The sequence below is a fragment of the Lissotriton helveticus genome, chromosome 1_1 (genome assembly GCF_964261635.1).
Source record: "Lissotriton helveticus chromosome 1_1, aLisHel1.1, whole genome shotgun sequence".
In the NCBI taxonomy this organism is placed as follows: domain Eukaryota; kingdom Metazoa; phylum Chordata; class Amphibia; order Caudata; family Salamandridae; genus Lissotriton; species Lissotriton helveticus.
The window spans coordinates 33137286-33158007 of NC_136057.1; the positions used below are offsets into that span (position 1 = coordinate 33137286).

At 46.7% G+C, this 20722-nt stretch overlaps 1 protein-coding gene across 4 annotated transcripts in view; it reads right to left on the minus strand.

Moving 5' to 3' along the window:
• Window positions 1-670: 670 nt before the first annotated feature.
• LOC144767080 (transmembrane protein 176B-like) overlaps window positions 671-20722 on the minus strand; it is a 163164-nt gene continuing 143112 nt past the window's right edge. For all 4 annotated transcript variants that reach the window (XM_078650704.1, XM_078650715.1, XM_078650706.1 and 1 more), the window contains 3 exons: window positions 19000-19182; window positions 17453-17572; window positions 671-977 (listed from right to left, as the gene is read on the minus strand). In XM_078650704.1, the coding sequence (XP_078506830.1) occupies window positions 879-977; window positions 17453-17572; window positions 19000-19182 (402 nt within the window). In that variant the 3' untranslated portion in view covers window positions 671-878. The remainder of the gene's footprint in view (window positions 978-17452; window positions 17573-18999; window positions 19183-20722) is intronic.

Below are 20722 nucleotides of genomic sequence, written 5' to 3' on the forward strand. Positions count from 1 at the left end.
TACACCCTTTGCAATTTAACATACACCCTGTGCAACCTAACAGACACCCTGCACAACCTAAAAGACACCCTGCACAACCGCACAGACACCCTGCGCAACCTAACAGACACCCTGCACAACCGCACATACACCCTGCACAACCGCACAGACACCCTGCACAACCGCACAGACACCCTGCACAACCGCACAGACACCCTGCACAACCGCACATACACCCTGCGCAACCTAACAGACACCCTGTGCAACCTACCAGACACCCTGTGCAACCTAACAGACACCCTGTGAAACTTAACATACACCCTGTGCAACTTAACATACACTGTGGTACTTAACACACACCCTGTGGTACTTAACATACACCAATGTACACCCTGTGAAACATAACATACTTCCTGTACAATGTAACATGTAGCCTATGCTACCTAACATTCACCGACAGATACCTTGTGCAACCTAACATACACCCTATGCAACTTAACACATACCCTGTGCAAACTAACATACACCCTGTGAAACCTAACATACACCCTGTGCAACCTAACATGCACAGTGTGCAACCTAACATGCAACCTAACATGCACAGTGTGCAACCGAACATGCAACGTGTGCAACTTAATATACACCCTGTGCAACAAATTACTAACTACAGCACACAAACACAAAATACACATTTGTGGAATTCATGGTCTTTATTACATGAAAAATATGCAGAATCCTACATAAAGGTGTATCTATCAGCACCACCATCCTCACCAAATCAATTTTCAATTCTATTTTTTTTTTTTTTGCTGCAGGCAAAAAGAAGCACTAAAGAAGAGCACTGAGGAATCTGGTCCATTTGTCTCTTGTATGGACACTTGATGACCCTGGAGAAGCCTCTACACAGTTTCCACCTTCGGATGGTTCTCAGGACTCTGCAGGGGCTTGGAGGCAAGCAACTGTTCCTTGTCGTTGCCGACTGTGACCACATCTTCTTCCTGAAATGAAGAGGGATTAAAAGAAGAATCCATCATGTGAGGTTTGTGATTACAGATTTTAGTTACGCACTGGAGGGACCGAAGTGGAAGCTCAGAAGATGCTCAGGGTCAAGAAGACGCATCAATCGATGGCCACAGTGCACATGCGTAAAGCGAAAAGCTCGCCAAACATCCGCTTAGGACGCAAAGGCTTTAAGAGACCACATAGAGGTTATAGAAGGCAAGGTTAATAAGGTTGTTCATAGGACAATACACTACGGATGAGGGTTGTGAGAAGTTGGCCTGGTATATGATGTTCACTATTCTAGTGAGCACCTTGCACCAGTCCAAACAACCCTTATGGTGATGGTTGTAAAGTCAACCGTATAGACCAGCTATACTAGTGGTAGCATGGACAAAGCAGTCTTAGGTTAATACTTCAGAGAGCATGTGAAGCCAATTGTTTTACCAATTATAATCCCTTGAATACCAAATGAAAGGACACCACACAAGGTATATATCAAATATATATGTATTTTTACTAACACAACCCCTCCGCACTCTTTATGAGGTCAGAGTTCGAGATACAGCACAAGTTACTCAATAAGCATACTATAAGTTGCACAAATACAATTCTGCCCTAGGGGCTTCACGAACCATATGCTAAAGAAGTGGTATAAGAACCACTTCAGGAAAGGTGAGTAGGCCTAGGGCCTAGGAAATCGCTGGGGCTACGCTGATCAACCAAAGGAATGGAAGTAGGAGACCCACAGGATGCGTGTGCAGTGTCTAAACACACACGCGAGTTACACTAGAGAATCAATGGGAACGTAAAAGTTACAAACTAGTTGATTTCGGACACTTCCGAGTGGACTATGTGAAAACCCTGTTAATCTAGGGCACTTGGATAGTTGTTACCCACGGGAGCACCGTAGTACTCGAGTTACCTCACCCAGGGAAGGCGGGTGCATAGGTGTTCTTTCGTGTCGGGTTTCGTTGATCAGTACTATGGAGAGCTGCAAGAAGATGCTGCAAGCGACCAGGAGGAAGATGTCCGGATGGATCCAAGGGTGGATCAGAGTAGTGAAGAACCTGAAAGCAGAGTGGACAGAGTCTGGGTCACTAGCCAGTGACCGGGAAGGAACCAGGACGGAACCAGGCAATGTCGAGATGCAATCAGGTGAGGATGTGAAGCTTGTCTCTGCAGCCAAGTGGACCAGGAGGTGTCGACGACGACCAGGAATTGGTGCAAAAAGTGGGGGGTGACCATAGGAAGCAGACCCTACTCTCCTACAAGGGTGCCACTATGTAGACATATCGTGGGCATAGTGGAGTAAGAGTATTTGGGAGGAGGGGAAGACATAGTTACTTGGTGCAGTACTTGGTGCAGTGTGTTGTGCAAACTGGGAGTGGGGCATCTGTAGTGTAAAAAGCCTGAATCATCTGTAGGACGAGTTAGTCAAAGCTGCAGCCAGGCTTGGACTGAATGACTAGCTCGGGCCCTTGGCACATTTCCCATGAGACTAGTGATCACAAACGGTGCCAACCCGAAGACACTAGGAAATGCACTTCCCTCACGCGTGCTGGTTCACAAAGACAAAAACTGATAAATGAAGGACAGCTGGCAGTTGTGTATACACCGCCAATCAGAAACCTGAAAGGCAGCTTTTCTGCTTGAGCCTTTTCCATTGAAAGTGGAGTTTGAACATAGAACACGAGTGAAACTATGTCTACAGCCTGCAGCCCACCTGAACTTCTCCTGTGGTCTATTGCAGACTTGTAACCAGAGAGGAAAATGTACGGATGCCCATGAGCTCTGTTTCATGGCAATTGTTTCTATGGGCGAAGGCCCGTCCTTAAATTGTGAAATCAGGAAAAGCCAATAATGTGAATACAAAACCGACTCTTATTTTACACTTTGTACTAGGAATCAGTGGCGGCTCCTCAGCTAAGGCGGAGGAGCGTCGCCCCACTGCTTTTCAGTGGTGTAAAAATAGAAAAATAAAATGATAACACAATGTTATTATCATTTTATTTTTCCCTGCTGAGGCAGTTTTGCGTGGCAGGGCAGGGCTGGGCTGGCCTGCTCATAGAGCAAGCGGAGAAGTGGCTGGAACTCTCTAGGTGCACATGACAGTTTGGCCAGCGATCTTGGGCCACCCAAACAGTCATGCGCACTTTTCATCTTCTCTACCCAACTGTAATACAGAGCCTGGGTGGAGAACATGCACAGGCTACCAGTCCATGTCTGTTTGCCAAACCACTGCACTCAGATTAATCACGACGCTGCTGTCATTGTGACAGCAGCGTATATGAAAAAAGGGGGCACTGTTCCAAGAGTCAGGTGTTAGTTATCACCTACTCATCCAAGAAGAAGATCAAAGAGGGTGAGAAGTAGAGATGAGAAAAGGAGGAAAGAAGACAGGGAGAGAGGCATATGTTCATCCTTGGTCACAAGGAACTAGTCCCGAAGGGGAGGGTCGGGTCTTGCCTCTTTTGTTAACCCTCACACTTCCCGAAGGGAGTCATGTTTCATCAGTGGGCTTATGCTCCTCGTTGTGCCGGCGCGGCAATGCCCGACGGGACACCTAATGAAAGGGTCACTTTTACGGAGATTTTTAAGAGAAAAGCCGACAGGTGACTGCGGGTATGCGAACTAGAACCTGGGATGGAGGGAGTGAGGTACGTGCTACGAAAGTGAGGAAAAAATAATTAAAATACCTAAGGATATCCACTTGGAGACTTTTAATTGCGTGGTACCCATGGTAGAATAAAAAAACATTCAGGTTAGTGGGTTACTTTAGGGCTCAATATGCCCAAGTAACTGTTACAAGGTCGACATGTTTCACGCCTGGTGTGTCCAATGTAGGATCAATGGACAGGCAACCGCCGATGTGGGGTAGGTGGAACGGACCGGTCACCCAACGCAACTGTATTAGGGTGCGGGACATCAGATGCGGATAGCCAAGGGATAGTATTCCTCCGTCTTTTAGGGTCTTCTCTCCTTTGTAAGAATTTCTTCGAGTTAAGACCCAACCATTTGAGCACTAGATGTAGCCACATGGTTCTTAAGAGAGCACCTTTACTTTCTTAGGCTTACCTTTTGGAAACCTTCCACACACATGCACTATCACACCTTACGCCAGGTCCTGAAGAAACGCCATTGATCCTACATTGGACACACCAAGCGTGAAACATGTCGACCTTGTAACAGTTACTTGGGCACATTGAGCCAACACCACGTCTCCATGCCATGACAGCACCAACAACAACAATGGTTAACTCACAATCACCTTATGCTTAATACTCTCAAGACCGAATTCCTCCTGATTGCCCCGCCCACCCACTCCACACCCATTCAAGACTGGCTCGAACAACTTACATCCCTCAACTGTGATCCACGTGTTGTTCTTTCCACTAGATCTTTAAGCATCATGCTAGACATATACCCGAATATGCAAGACCCCATCAGTGCAACAACTAGGCAAGCCAACTACCATCTCAACACACTTAGGAAAATCAAGCAGTTTCTACCTCCTGTGGACCTGCAACTTGCAGTCCAGTCCCTAGTGATCTCCCGTGTGGAATATGGAATTGTGACCTTAGCTGGGTTGTCCAAAGCCAGACTGGTCCCCTCTTAGGACCACTCTGAACTCTGCAGCCAGACTTGAGGTTCCGTGACAATTCGAAACCCGTGTTTTCAACGTTATCGTAAACCTATAATTTCGGTTCCAGTGAACCGTAAATGATCCATATAGTATATCCTGGTGTTTTCGCTATGCTATGAGCAAGAACACTCTTGTTACAAGCACATTGCCGGTACATCGATGGCATCCATTTTAGAATACAGCATCCATCTTGTATTCTTGCCCTCACATAGTCAATAAGCAAACAGTGACCTCCGATCAATTCATCTCGCTAAAGGACACGTAGGCTTTAGCCGGCGATTCACCTTGTGTCATGACACGTGCACCCTGTTCAGAAACGCTGTGGCCGCATGACTCGGCAGAAGCTGCTCCCTCTGCCTGAGGCCAGTCCTGCTATACTGGTTCTCGTGCTCGTTGGCCTGATCATGATTAGGCGGCCGAAAACGGCAGCCTTGCCCATTTACGACCTACAAACATCTCTTATCCTGTTTTTCTATCTTCTACACCTGGCTCTGCTCCTTTCCTTCTGGGCCTTTATTAGGGGGAGGTAACGGAATTTACGATGAGGCGGTCCGGCTCCTGAATGAGAAGATGACATGATATTTTGATTGAACAGTGGGAACCCCTCATTCGTAATGTTTGACATCAGAAATTCATTGACGGTTCCTGTTTAACGCCAAATATTTATTGTTTAGGATACAAAGTTTAAGAAGTGTGCGAGTATGTGAAGAATGTTGCCTACAGCTAAAAAGTGTGTATTTAAGGAACAACCCACTTCGTACAAATCGAACAGGCTCCTAGACTCTGCCCGTGTGTAGTTTCTGTGACTTCTGTATCCCTGCAGTAATAAACCTTTGGTCTTTGACGCCACCATCGAGAAGCCCGTGTTTCTGTTTTATTTGTGCACCAAGACAGGTAGAACTCAGGGGTCTTCGGGTGTTATCCCTGACACCTCTGGACCGTAATTTAGTCCAGAACAACCATTGGCGCTCCAACGTGGGCGACGTCATTCGGTATCGGTCCAAAAGCCTGAAGATTTTGAGAAGCTTCGTGTGAAGATTCCAGAGGGAGGCGCCCCACTTCATCGATCCCGGTATATCGCAAAAGTGGCCCGACGTTCTCTTCCACGAGGGTTCCCGTTCCGACGGCTACAAAGGTCCGCTGCCTTGACTGTCGCCCTGTCTTGGACCCGAGGTGCAGACCTTAGTACGGCGAGACGTGACGGGTTTCTCCTTGGTGACGTCTACAGTGCCTCAGTTAAGTATTAAGTGGTTGCTGGTTGTTTTTGGTTACTTTGTAAGGATTTATCAATTGGTTGCTCCTGTTCGGATGATCCTTTCAGTTCTCTGACTTGACTTGGTTTTGTAGATTATCACTGGTTGTTCTCGTTACGATAATCTTTGGTTTGGTTTGGGTGTCGATCCATTGGTTCATTTGATAGGCCTAAGTTCTCGATTGCGCATCTTTGTCTGTGTTTGTTCTGTGTTCCGGTTTTTCAAAATGGTAGATCGGAAAAAGTGTATGTTTTCATGTTTTGGTTGCTACAGGGATTCCCGGTTGGAGGACTCATGTCCGGTTCCTCCAATTGGAACTCCTACTTATGAGCTCTACTGCAAGCATGGTGTGGGGCCTATATCTTATAATGAGGTGTGGGTCCGCTACACGAAAAAGGATGGTGTCCTTAGTTGGCCACTACATGGTAGTTTTGAACCCGAAATCCTTGATAATTTGGAAATGAAACTGTTTAAGAAGAAAGCCCGGCCGGCAATGTTTGATTCTTTCCGTTATTGGCGGAAAGAATCCAAACAAAGAAAGCTTAAGAAATTGAAGAAAGAGCAAAAAGAGCAAGAGTTGACCTTAATACAGTCTGCTAAGCAGCTCCAACTCGATGAAACTGAGAAAGCAATAGAGATATCTGATAGAGAGCGTAATTTGGCGATTGACAAGTGCTACCCCGCCTTGCCATCATGTGCTGCTAAGCCAGTAGAGGACCATGAAAAGGATCCCCTATTGTCTTACTTGTTGAGGTCACCTCCACCGTATGCACAGGGTGCTACGGCCCCGCCATTGCCACATGTTTTATTACCGGCTGCTGGACAGCCTGGGATACCTGCCCCTGCTCCCTTGAATCTAGCTCCTGCACTCCCTGTGGTTAACAACGTTTTTCCGGCAACCCCTCTTCCAGGATTGCCTGCTCCTCTGCCTATGCCCGCTTCGCTTATACCTGTTATTTCGCAAGTTGCTTTGCCTGCTACCCCTACTCTTACTATTTCATCTGTTCCAACTACATCTCTACTCAAACATTCTGCAAGCTTTATCTCTCCGCATTCTGTTCGTCGGGAAATCACCGAATCTGTCACTAATATTCTATCTCCTTTTTACAAAACTCTGATTAAGACTCCTGCATCTGAATCTACTCAGAGACGTAGTCAGCTTCCGAGTGTTGAAGAACGAGGAATATTAGATTCTACAGCCCTTAGGTGGATTTCGAAAGTTGGAAGGTATGATGTACGAGATGTATTAGATACATTTATGCAATGGAACGAACCGACACAACGGTATGTGTTCGATGTAATGTGTTCCCTTTTGCGTGAGGATTTGGAGGAGGACGACTCTGAATCAGTTCCGGATGAATTAATCCATGTTCAACAAAAATTTGCCGCAGGTGTGATAGTAGGCCAGGATGTAAAAGAAGCGATGGAACTGATTTTAGGCTATAGGTTTGATCCGTCTCTCCGCTCACCAAGGGACCTAGAGAAACGTAGCTCAAAACAAGGTCGTCAATATCCGATGAGGGAGGTTCCGCCAATATGGCGCGAAGCCATTCAAGCTGATGCGGCCAATGGTATTGCAGCCGCTCCAGCGCAGTTCCAGAGAGTGTGGATACACATTCCGTGGAAACGAGCTGAAGTATTAGCAGTAAAACAGGCTTTGCCAGACCCGCGTAAAAACCCAGCTGGGTATTATAAAGAGCTGACTCAGACGGTTCAAGCTTGTGTCATGAACTTAGCAGACATCGACATGCTATTTGGCAATGTAGTGCCGCAACCTATTTGGGCTAAAATTCGTAACGAAAATCATCCAGTTGCTCTAGGTGATGATTGGCCAGCCATAGTAGCGGCAGATGGTCAACAAATTGGTGGTTCCAAGCCTGAACCTGTAATTGCTAATTTACCTGGTAGGATAATCGATCTAATGAAAACTTTGATGCCAGCATTGCGCGTTAATTGGGACAAACTGTCCGCATGCAAGCAGAAGAAAGACGAAAGCGTCTCCGACTTCTTCACTAGATTTGAAGAAACTTTCGTAGATCACAGTGGTCAGGATATGAGCACGGAGGGAGGCCAGAGATTGTTTGTCGATAAATTCGTGCATAACTTGTTACCAGAGCTTAGTAATAAATTAAAAGATTCTGAAAGTGCGTGGGCTGTCTCTACGACTGCGCAAATACTTGCAACTGCTCAGTACTATGAAAATAGGAATAAAGAAGAGAAAGAAAAGTCAGAAAAGAAAACAAAAGATTTAAAAACTAAAGTCCTTTTGCAACAGGCATATCCACCTCGCACGAATCAGACAAACTCACAGCAAGGGCCACATCAGAGAACCGATTACGGTTCCCAAAGACCGCAGTACCAATGGAATCAGTGTGCTTACTGCAAAAAGGAAGGTCATTACAAGAATGAGTGTCCAGTCCTAGCACAAAATAATAGCGTTCCAGCTCAGAGAGGTCGTGGTGGTTTTACGCAAACCCCTAGAGGCCGAGGACGAGGTACTATGCCTCCGCAGACTAATGATCGCCCTTCTAATTATTTCGATCAGCGGAATGGACAATCTGTACAGCCTGGTAGATCGCAACAGTACCATGTAGAAGATTACTGTGAGGTTAGCGAGGAATTTCAACAAAATGAGTACTAGGACAGCCATGGACAGAGAGAGGGAGTAGTATCAGTTCCAGTAGATCAGAGTGGGCCTTATGTCGCAGTAGCTACATCAGGTGTGGTCGAACCGTTTCTGTTGGATACTGGTGCAGCAAAAAGTTCTATCATGCATGCGAAACTCCCTGGCGCACCTTTGTCTGGCTTAACAAACGTTTCAGTAGGTTTTTCAGGCGCCCCTGTTCACAATCCTGTTTCTGGTCCTTTGTCTATTTCTGTTGGGCCTCGTCAATTAAAAGCACCCTTGATTTTGACGACCGGCTGCAGTGAAAATCTGCTTTGTTTAGATCTGTTAAAACGCCTGTATGCGACACTGTACTGTTCTCCTTCAGGAGTACAGCTCACGTTGGGTAATAGAGTCATCTCCCCAATATACCTGTCAAAGGACGGGCTCCCACTGGAGCTGCGTTCTCTCCCTGATACTCTTTGGGCGACTGGTCCTAATGATGTAGGTCTTTTGGAAATTCCTCCTTATGTAGTAAGTTTAAAAGCAAATGTTAAATTCCCACGAATCTCACAATATAGGATCTCTAGCGAAGGCGAACGTGCGCTTTTATTGATAGTACAAGACCTAATCCAGAAAGACGTAATAGAAGAAACTAGAGGGAATGTCTGTAACAGTCCTGTCCTGCCGATTCTAAAACGCACTGATCCTTCAAAACCTCCAGTCTACAGATTTGTAATTGACCTTAGAGAGGTTAACAAAATTGTGATTCCGCAGTTTCCTGTGGTTCCAGACATTACTGCATTGTTGACGCTGATTCCTGCCACGGCCACATGGTTTACAGTGATCGACTTGAAAAATGCCTTTTTCAGCATTCCGATAGCCGAGGAAAGCAGAGATATTTTCGGCTTCTCTCTAGGAGGTCGAAGTTTCAGGTTTAAACGCGCTCCACAAGGCTATTGTGAAAGCCCATCCATTTACAGTCAGGCATTAAAGAGCCAGTTAGATTCTTTTGTACTTCCTCCTGGTTCTGCCTTGGTCCAATATGTAGATGACCTTCTAGTGGCTGCTGATGACAAGGAAACTTGCAAAACAGCTACAATTTCCCTACTGCATCATTTGTCGGATTTTAATCACAAGGTGTCACCTTCCAAACTGCAATATTGTTGCCAAGAAGTGACCTATCTAGGTCATCTCTTGTCAAAGGAGGGAAGAAGGTTGACCCCGGAGAGGATAAAAACAATTACTCAGATGAATGTTCCTAGCACACAGAGAGAAGTGCATGCGTTTTTAGGTATTACTTCATACTGCAGGCAATGGATCCCAAATTTTTCTCTCTTGGCAAAACCATTGGTGGCTCTGACCGGAAAAGGTGTTCCAAATCCGGTGCCATGGTCTGACGAATGTCAGCAGAGTTTCTCTGAGTTACGAAAAGCACTGTGTTCAGCTCCTGTGTTGGGTACACCTGACTACAGTAAACCATTTACACTCTATGTTAATGAAAGAGAAGGGTGTGCATTAAGTGTTTTGACGCAACGATTTGGGGATAAACAACGTCCTTGTGCGTATTTTTCATCAACATTAGACCCGGTAGCCAGAGCGTTGCCAAGTTGCTTAAGAGCTACGGCAGCAGCTGCAGTGTCCATTCGACAATCTGCTGGTCTGGTCATGAACAATATGCTAATAGTCATGGTTCCACATGCCGTGGATACACTCATGAAACGAACGAAAACTCAGCACCTCACCAGTGCTAGATTATCAGGCTATGAGCTGACACTGCTAGCGAATCACATTCAGATTAAAAGATGCAATATACTGAATCCAGCAACACTGTTGCCGACTAGCCAGGAGTCGAGTGATTCTGAACCCCATGACTGTTGTTTTAGAACCGAGGAGGAGACAAAAGGACGGATTGATCTTAAGGACACTCCGTTACCAGATCCAGATGGCACGTTATATGTTGACGGGTCTTGTTTTAAATTAGAGAATGGTGATGTGACAACTGCCTACGCAGTAACGACTTTGAGTACGATTGTGGAGACTGCAAGAGTGAGTCAGAATTCTGCCCAAGCTGCAGAATTAATTGCATTGACTAGAGCATGTGTTTTAGCAAAGGGAAAGAGAGTGAATGTGTTCACAGACAGTCAGTATGCGTTCGGCGTAGCGCATAGTTTTGGTCGACTGTGGAAGGAAAGAGGTTTTATTACGTCCCATGGGACTAAGATCCAGCATGGTCAGCTAGTCAATGACTTGTTGGAATCTCTAACCTTACCGACTGAAGTTGCGATTGTGAAATGCAGCGCTCATCGAGCGGTTACAGATGATGTTGGTCGTGGAAATGCTTTTGCTGATGAGATAGCTAAACAGACAGCTAGGAATACGATGAGTGGGATGTATGTTGCAACATCTGCGAGATGGGTTGCTGAATCGGGAATGTGTGAAGACACAGTGGAAAGTGTGAAAGCAATTCAGGAAGAAGCGACTGAAGAGGAAAAGATTGTATGGAAAGAGAAAACGGGCAAATTGGACTCGGGTGGATGTTGGATTGACTTGTCGGAGCATCAGCGTTGGATGTTGCCGGATGCGTATGTGCTTGCGGTGGTAACGATGGCGCATGGAACAGCGCACATCAGTTCTAAAGGGATTTGTAAAATGTTGGCCCCAGTCTGGAAGAATGATGGAATCAGTAAGTGTGCAGAAAGAGTGGTTTGGAACTGCATGGTATGCCTGATGCATAATCCTGGTAAGGGAACTCCCACACCCGCTGGACATTTCGCTCCTCCCTCTTGCCCCTTCGAAGTGATTCAGTTGGATTTCATCCACATGGACCGATGTAATAACCTTAAATATGTCCTGGTGGTAGTCTGTGCTTTTTCGAGATGGATTGAAGCATATCCGTTAAAAGATAACACTGCCTTGTCCACTGCTAAAATCCTCCTAAAAGAATACTTCCCCAGGTATGGAATGCCACGGATCGTATGGTCAGACAATGGGAGTGAGTTCGTAGGGAAAGTTATGCAGAGTGTGTGTGCAGGTTTAGGGATTAAGCAGAAGTTTCATAGTGCGAACCACCCCCAGTCAGCAGGTTTAGTTGAAGGGTACAATGGCACACTTAAACTGAAACTTGCTAAGATCCAAGCTTCCACGGGTTTGTCCTGGCCAGATGCACTACCGCTGGCCTTGTTATCCACTAGAGCGACTGTGCACTCTCGAGTAGGGCTTAGCCCATATGAGATTGTGTTCGGTCGCCCCGCAAATGTCTGGGGAATACCGAGACCACGAGAATTTAAGCAGCTAGAGTACCCAATGTTAATTGATTACCTTTTTGACTTGACTGCTAAATTGAGCCTCATTCACCAACAGGTTTTCGACGCATTGCCAAAGCCTCCGGAAAGTCCAGGTCATCAGCTGAAACCCGGAGATTTCATCGTCATCCGAAACTTCGGACGGACCAGGAATCTCCAACCGAAGTTTGTGGGCCCTTTTCAAGTGCTCTTGGCAACAAGGACTGCTGTGCGTGTGGTTGGCCGGAAAAATTGGGTCCATGCTACTCACACTAAGCGTGTACCCCTTCCACTCCCCTATGACAACTGGGTTAGACAAGGAATTGGTGCCTCTGATACAGAACCTGTTCCTAGATATGTTCCTTTCAGTGATGCAGAACTGACAACTGATTCACCAAACTCTGACTTCCCCCCTGAAGCTGTTTCTGTGATCACTGACCAAAACACTGCATCGAACAAACATTTGTCATCTACAAATACGAACATTGTTGGTCCTGCCGAAAACGAACTATTTCCGGATCAAACAACACCAGGAAAACTGAGATACAACCTTCGTTCTCATTCTAAGGACAAATAAAGCAGGAAACTGCCTATTTTTCATATTTTATTACATTGCCTGCAGCCAGGAAGTTTGCTGAATATTTTGTATTTCCCTGTTTTATTTTTGTTGTTTCTATTACCTTGCCGTCTGGGTCGCCGTAGGGTCGTGGCTTTGTGACTAGTTGAATCTGCGGGGGCTAGACACAAGGTTGGTCTTTCTGTTAGTCCTGGGAACTCCCAGGGCTGATAGAGGCATTTTCAACTACGTACAAATCATCAGTGGTCACGAGCGGTTGTAGAAGATGGAGCTTCCTGGGCTGCACCGAGAGAATGTAATTTATGCTCGCAGAAATAGATTATACAAAATTTTACATAGCAAACGCTTTCTGATGCGATGTGCAATTACATTTTTGATTGTTTTAATAACGTTGATGGGTGGAATTGCCATTGGTATTCATTTAATCTTTGCACCGATCACGACTACAGTACCTCCCCATGCACCTGTTTCTCCTACTGATGCTTTTTTTTCATTCCTTTCATCCGTTTCCTGAACATGAGCAAGCTCGACGCTCAGAATTCATAAATAACACTTTTGTACAACTCTTGCACCAACACCAACTGGTAGTTAACACAACAGACTGCTGGGTGTGCGGTTTGATACCACACACTATGGACAAAGGCATTCCCTACCTGGTCTTGCCTTTTAGCTATAATGGATCATGTCGGGCCTTTCAGACTGTATTTGTCTATGCCCTCGAGACCTATCCCCCGCGTCCTCCACGTTCCACCAAGTATAACTCCGCTAATAAAGCTTTGTTAAAGGGAATAACTGACATGATTAAAGACGTCAATAACACCCCATTTATTCCTAAAGATGAGCTACGAGTCTATTTGAGTTGGAATACTACGGAGTATAGCATTAGTTTGGGTGAAAACAAGCGTAAAAGCTCCACTCCAGTTTGGGTCGTGCCTCACCGAGGTCAAGTCTGTTTGCAAGGTAATGGGAGGAATCCAAGAGCTCGGCTAGGGAAGAGTGACTGTGTTGAAACTTACGTGTATCCATCAAACTCTTCACCGGCCTTCCTAACCGCTAAGGGTACCTACTTCATCTGTAAAGACAGGGCATATACATGGTTGCCTGCGGACTTTTCAGGTTCATGTTATATCGCTCGACTGTTGCCGACATATACAGCTGCCCCAAATTACCACAGAACCAGAATGGTAAGGGGTGTTTTCAGCAAGGAAGACACAGCTGGTCAGGAAGCCGGAGACTTCTTCAAAGGTTTCCTTCCGTTCTGGGGGCCTATGGCCAATAGTAGAAATCTACGTCAGCTAACACGGGTAGTTGAATCTACTATTACAGAAACTGCTGGTGCCCTTTGTAACTTGACAGCTGAGCTTCAGGCGGATCGTCTCATGACATTACAGAACCGTATGGTTCTTGATGTAATACTTGCAGATTGAGGTGGGGTATGCAGGATGATCCAATCGGGCTGCTGTGTTTATATCCCCAATAATGCTCCGACAGTCTACGAAGCGATCTCTAAGCTACACAAAATTTCCGACTCTATTCACGTAGACAAGGGAAATTGGTCGCTAATGGAATGGCTTTGGACTCTATTATCAGCGTGGGGATGGAAGGTTCTGGTGGTCATTGGTATTGTCTTAGTGTTCCTATTCTCGTGCTGTCTTGTTATCCAGTGTGGCCCTGCCTTGTGTAGCCTCTGTGCTGCAACCTGTTTAAGGAAACCACCTGTGTTGGGAGACAAGGTGCGAGAAAACATAATGCTACAGCAACATATTACTGATCTGATGAACATCGAGACAGACTCTGACATAGAGTGAGTAATTGCCTATGTAAGGGCAAAAGGAGGGTCTGAGGTTCCGTGACAATTCGAAACCCGTGTTTTCAACGTTATCGTAAACCTATAATTTCGGTTCCAGTGAACCGTAAATGATCCATATAGTATATCCTGGTGTTTTCGCTATGCTATGAGCAAGAACACTCTTGTTACAAGCACATTGCCGGTACATCGATGGCATCCATTTTAGAATACAGCATCCATCTTGTATTCTTGCCCTCACATAGTCAATAAGCAAACAGTGACCTCCGATCAATTCATCTCGCTAAAGGACACGTAGGCTTTAGCCGGCGATTCACCTTTTGTCATGACACGTGCACCCTGTTCAGAAACGCTGTGGCCGCATGACTCGGCAGAAGCTGCTCCCTCTGCCTGAGGCCAGTCCTGCTATACTGGTTCTCGTGCTCGTTGGCCTGATCATGATTAGGCGGCCGAAAACGGCAGCCTTGCCCATTTACGACCTACAAACATCTCTTATCCTGTTTTTCTATCTTCTACACCTGGCTCTGCTCCTTTCCTTCTGGGCCTTTATTAGGGGGAGGTAACGGAATTTACGATGAGGCGGTCCGGCTCCTGAATGAGAAGATGACATGATATTTTGATCGAACAGTGGGAACCCCTCATTCGTAATGTTTGACATCAGAAATTCGTTGACGGTTCCTGTTTAACGCCAAATATTTATTGTTTAGGATACAAAGTTTAAGAAGTGTGCGAGTATGTGAAGAATGTTGCCTACAGCTAAAAAGTGTGTATTTAAGGAACAACCCACTTCGTACAAATCGAACAGGCTCCTAGACTCTGCCCGTGTGTAGTTTCTGTGACTTCTGTATCCCTGCAGTAATAAACCTTTGGTCTTTGACGCCACCATCGAGAAGCCCGTGTTTCTGTTTTATTTGTGCACCAAGACAGGTAGAACTCAGGGGTCTTCGGGTGTTATCCCTGACACCTCTGGACCGTAATTTAGTCCAGAACTCCAGACTCATCACTGGCTCACGTGAACATGATCACATCACAACTGACCTAATTCAGCTCAACGGGCTATCACTTGAAAATCGGATTAGGTTCAAGATTGCCTGCCTGACGCACAAAGCTCTTCATTATAATACCCCAACTTACCTAGCAAAAAAGTTTAAACTTTCTGGTATGATTTGGACCCTAAGAAGCTCCAGCACCATCAGGCTGAAACCTCACAAATTCCCCCAAAAAAGAACCTTTAACGCCGTCTTCTTGGGTCTGGCCCTGAGATTTTGGAACGTTCTTCTGCCCGATGTCCATTCTAACCCTTTGACCTACTCATTCAAAAATAAAGTTAAAGGACTTATCCTGAATAACTAGCTGCAACAATTGTCCTGAAGATAACATAATTAACTTTTATGCCCTACAGACAACAAGGCTATCTCATTTGGTGAGAAATTTTCTGGATGCAACTTATGTTCACTACATGTTCCACCTATTTGGGTTTGTTCTTACTGTATATTGGTTGGTTTACCACAAATGTTTATGATGTTTACCTGCTTAGTGACCAATCGTATCCTTTTTCAGCGGTACAGTGCTCTGATTCCCCTACGGATCGTGTTCGTGCTATATAAAACGTTTCAAATAAATAAATCCTATGCACGCTGGAAGGCTGCAAAGGGCAATTCAACAATAGATGCCGGAAGCAGCAAAAAACACATGAAGGTGAGCAACAGACAAAAAAGAGAGGTGCTTTCGGCTGTCACGTGGCTCGTTGAGGTTCGGTTGACAAGCTGCCATTTTAAATATGTACGTGTTTTCTTAAGTTGCCTTTTCTGCCACAAAATGACACATTTGCATGCGTGACAAAGCAGGATTAGTTTAATGAAACTGTATTGCTTACAAAATCAATTTGCTTTTACGCTATCACGGTGCCTTGAACATTCTATGTAAGGCCTCGACATATTGTGCAAAGGGTGTTATTGGTTGTTTCACCCATAAGGCGACTCAGCCATCAAGAAATCATAAACAATGTCAGCTCAGCTGAGGCACCGACACGGAAGCATGGTCACTGTTGCTATAAATACACATTCACTACCGTACTCAGTTGGGGAGCACTCAGCGGTTGCTGGGAGGTCACCACGATCCTGGCGTTTCAGCCCAGCTGGGTCCTCTCGATCCCTATACGAGGCGGGATGTCCAATTCGAGACCAAGACGGGGACCTACATACTTTGCCTTTGTGTAAAAGTTATGGATTATCCAATAGGGGACTCCTGGCAGAGCATACGTGCACCCTGGACACTTAGGTTAGAAACGCACAGTAGGGGTACCCTATACTGAGTACTTATATGCCCGCACATACACATAGTTTTAGCACGATGGTGGAACTGTTCATTGTGTTCACTGTCCTCATATTACTAATCACTTATATCTGCTTCTGTCTATTGATTATCGTAGCACATATATTTTATACAAGAATCACAATGGCTCAATAAATATTGAAAACACCCCTTTGTGTATACGTTGTATACTTATCTGAGAAAGCAGAGTGACTGAGCGAAAGGGTTCTAGATCGGTTCCCCGATTCCAGAGGGGTTCAGGGTTGTCTAAGGTTACCTAGACCATTCGTAACTTTGTTTGGGTGTGGGGTTCTTATGGGGGTACTGTGGGCTAGCTGGTCCATAGGCCATCATGTCCTGGGGTGGAGGGGGTGCACAGAATCAGTGTGGCACCAATCCCACTGTTCATGTTGTCCAACAGGCACAGTTCCTACTCTAAAATGGAAACCACACAACTATGCCATTTGGCGTTGGCTAGAGGAAAAATATTTAGAGGAAGGAAGACACCTGGGGACATATACTGGGGCTGGGCGTTAAATTCCGTTCAGCTCGCAGAATTTACAGAATTTGGGTAATTTTTCGTTCCGCGGAGAACGCAGAATGGCCAAAAAGTCCACGCTCTGCGGCTTCACTGAACTTTTTGCTTGTTCATGCTTTCAAAATGTGTGTTTGCGAGATATTACCCCCTGAGCACACCAACAGTGTTCGCGAACAGGAAAAAAGCATCATGAACTGGCGTAACTAGCAATTTCGCGTGTTCGCGGAACTCTGCGTGCTCGCAGAGATTTTTTACCGTTTCGCTGAGCTTTGTGGAGCGCGACTATGCAAATTCTGCCCATCCCTAGCATATACCTGTAGTTCATCCCAACAACATCTGCGGGTCTCAGTGCAATTATTCACAACACCACAGAACACATCCTTACATACCCCGCCACCTCATTCAGAAGAAGCAGTCAGGACAGGCAGGCACCACAAGCCCTGGTATGTACCTGTTGTGAGACCAGGTTACAGCAGTGGGTCTTACAGCCGTAACTCATGGACCACAGGGCAATGCAGATGGCCAGGAGGGTGACCACCAGCAGCAGGATCCTGACGCCAGCGAGCACACTCTGCAGAGGAGAGAAGAAACAACACTTAGATGCATCATCACTCATCGACACCCTCCTTTCCAAGAACCAGGGCCCTGAAAGTAAACAAGAGCCCATTTTAAATCAAGTTATGGGGCTGTCTGAAGCCAGCACATGTGAGGTTGGTCTGCATGGTTGCTTTGCTGTCTGATGCCCTAGGGTGTAGGTTCTTTACCCCCAACCATAACCCTCCAACTGGGGATGAGCTGTCCTGCCTGGTCCTGAAGTGTTCCTTTCTGATTCATCATATTAAATTAACTGTTTTACAATTTACTGGTAAGGTTGAAGATAAACCCCTCAACCTAAGATTTGGTCTCCCAACACTACCATTTCTTTGATGTCAGAAACACCTCTTGTTCCTGTCGCTTTCACCCTTTCAATCGCGATATCTGTCCCAGTCGTCTTTACTATCTGCCACCATCTCCGCCACCGGGTCACCTTTTCTGCCAACAAATCTCTTGTCTTTCTTTGTCATTTCCCTGTCCCCACACGGTCCTGCTCAATCTCTGCCATTCTCTTTTCATCCACTATGCCCTGGTCACTTTGTTTTCTCCTATATCGGTCTATATAGTCATGTATGCACGCATGTATGTATGTGGTATTTCTATAGCACAAACCTATCCAAACGTCAGAGGAGCTTTTAGGTGAAATTACAATGCCACATAGAAGCAGAGGAGGACTTCCTGAGTGAAAGAGAGGGGATGTGAGTGAGTAAGTAGGAAATGATGTCTGCATAGTTCTGGCATCTGAAGGATAGAAATGAAAAATTGAGAAGTAAATCGTAAATCATACGTTCTTATATATCGCCTTTCACCGTAAGGTCTCAAGGCGCTTGCTTTGGGAACCCGTCCTGGCTTTTCCCTGTGAGATAACCCCTACTGGGCATCCCCAAGGTGAAAGCCAGGCATCCCATCACGGTGGGGCCATTGTGGAGACTAAGCAAGCTTAATGCCCAGAGTTGCAGAGTGTGAACCCATGATTCGAGTAGGCGCCGAGGTGAGAATGATCGAGTCCGTGGACATTTTTGAGCTCAAGACCCTGCCGCGTCGGGAATTGAACCCTGGTCTCGGGTCTGACCTCTGCGTCCGGGTCTGCCTCCTCTAACCGGTCAGCCACACTTCTCATGACATGGAGAGGTAAAGCAGTTCCCTGAATATCCCATGCGTTGATACTGGAGCGGCATAGGCAGCGGAGGAGTGCGGACTCATGTCGATGAGCATTGATGAACATTGATAATTATGGCTCAGTCTCCAGGAATGAATAAGTAGTGTGCAGCCCTTTTCCCAGGGTCAATGCATCTTTGTTCTTCAGGGGTGCAAGTGCTCCTCACATGCCAGTCACTATGTGGGTGTGTGTAGGCAGACCGGTGGGTTCCTAGTTCCAGCCAATCAGGGTGAGTCTCTACTTACCGATAATTTGGAAAAGGCAGCCGCGCATTCATCCATCGTCTGGTCTTCGGAACCATCATAACCATCGCAGAAGTAAGAGGGGCTCCAAAGGTAGCGGGCCGACCTGAAGTCATTGGCGATCATCACAATCCCTGCAATGGCCACAGCGAGGCTCGCCAGGTTCATCAGCCACGCGGCAGACATCTGTAGGACAAATTTACAAAATCATCATAAGCACCGCAAGTGTGGGGCTCGCACCCCAAGGTGGACTCACAAACACACATAACAGGTGGGTTTAAACCCGCATTCTCAGCATCCGGTTCTGTACTTGGATCAGGGCTTCGCCTTACGGGCCAATGAGCCTAGGAAAGACTTCGCTTGCATCAACAAAAAGGCAAACCACTTTTGAGGAACTCCTGATGAATCAAAAACAGTTTCTATGTAAGACTTTCAGGGATATTGATTTCTAAAAGGAGATACAAGTCGTCACTGATGATACAGTGGCCTCGGAATGCTGCACCAAGGGAAAGGACAGGATCGGGAGAGAGATGGTGGATCACACCATGGAGCCTGGCCAATCCCCTATGACATGAAGGATGGGCTAGGAAATGCTATGAAGCTCTCAATGGCTGTTGGAGCAGAGGACTTGGGGTGAGGAACACAATAGAGCAGCGGCGGGTCATCAGACCTAAAGAGCGACGTGAGCCGAGGTGGCCGGGGGGTGGGTTCAATCACACCTCAAGAAAGGAGGTCTGCGGGATCGAACAGGCGAGTGCAGTGCCACCAAATAACAAGCTTGGAATTAGAAGGTTGTAGAAATCAGAAGCAGCTGGTTCTAATACAGAAACATGAAGGTGGGACGAGAAAGACTGTGCCCAAGAATGAAACTGCCAGCACCACGTCTCCATGCCATGCCAGCGCCACGTCTCCATGGCATGCCAGCACCACGTCTCCATGCCACACCAGCACCCTGTCTCCATGTCATGCCAGCACCATGTCTCCATGCCACACCAGCACCACGTCTCCATGCCACGCTAGCACCATGTCTTAGTGCCATACCTGTACCACGTCTCCATGCCATGCCAGCACCACGTCTCCATGCCACACCAGCACCCTGTCTCCATGCCACACCAGCACCACGTCTCCATGCCACGCCAGCACCCTGTCTCCATGCCATGCCAGCACCAAGTCTGCATGCCATTCCAGCACCATGCCTTAGTGCCATGCCAGCACCACGTCTCCATGCCACGCTAGCACCATGTCTTAGTGCCATGCCAGCACCACGTCTCCATGCCATGCCAGCACCATGTCTCCATGCCATGCCACCACCACGTCTCCATGCCATGCCAGCACCATGCCTTAGTGCCATACCTGTACCACGTCTCCATGCCATGCCAGCACCACGTCTCCATGCCACACCAGCACCCTGTCTCCATGCCACACCAGCACCACGTCTCCATGCCACGCCAGCACCCTGTCTCCATGCCATGCCAGCACCAAGTCTGCATGCCATTCCAGCACCATGCCTTAGTGCCATGCCAGCACCACGTCTCCATGCCACGCTAGCACCATGTCTTAGTGCCATGCCAGCACCACGTCTCCATGCCACGCTAGCACCATGTCTTAGTGCCATGCCAGCACCACGTCTCCATGCCATGCCAGCACCACGTCTCCATGCCATGCCAGCACCATGTCTCCATGCCATGCCAGCACCGTCTCCATGCCATGCCAGCACCATGTCTCC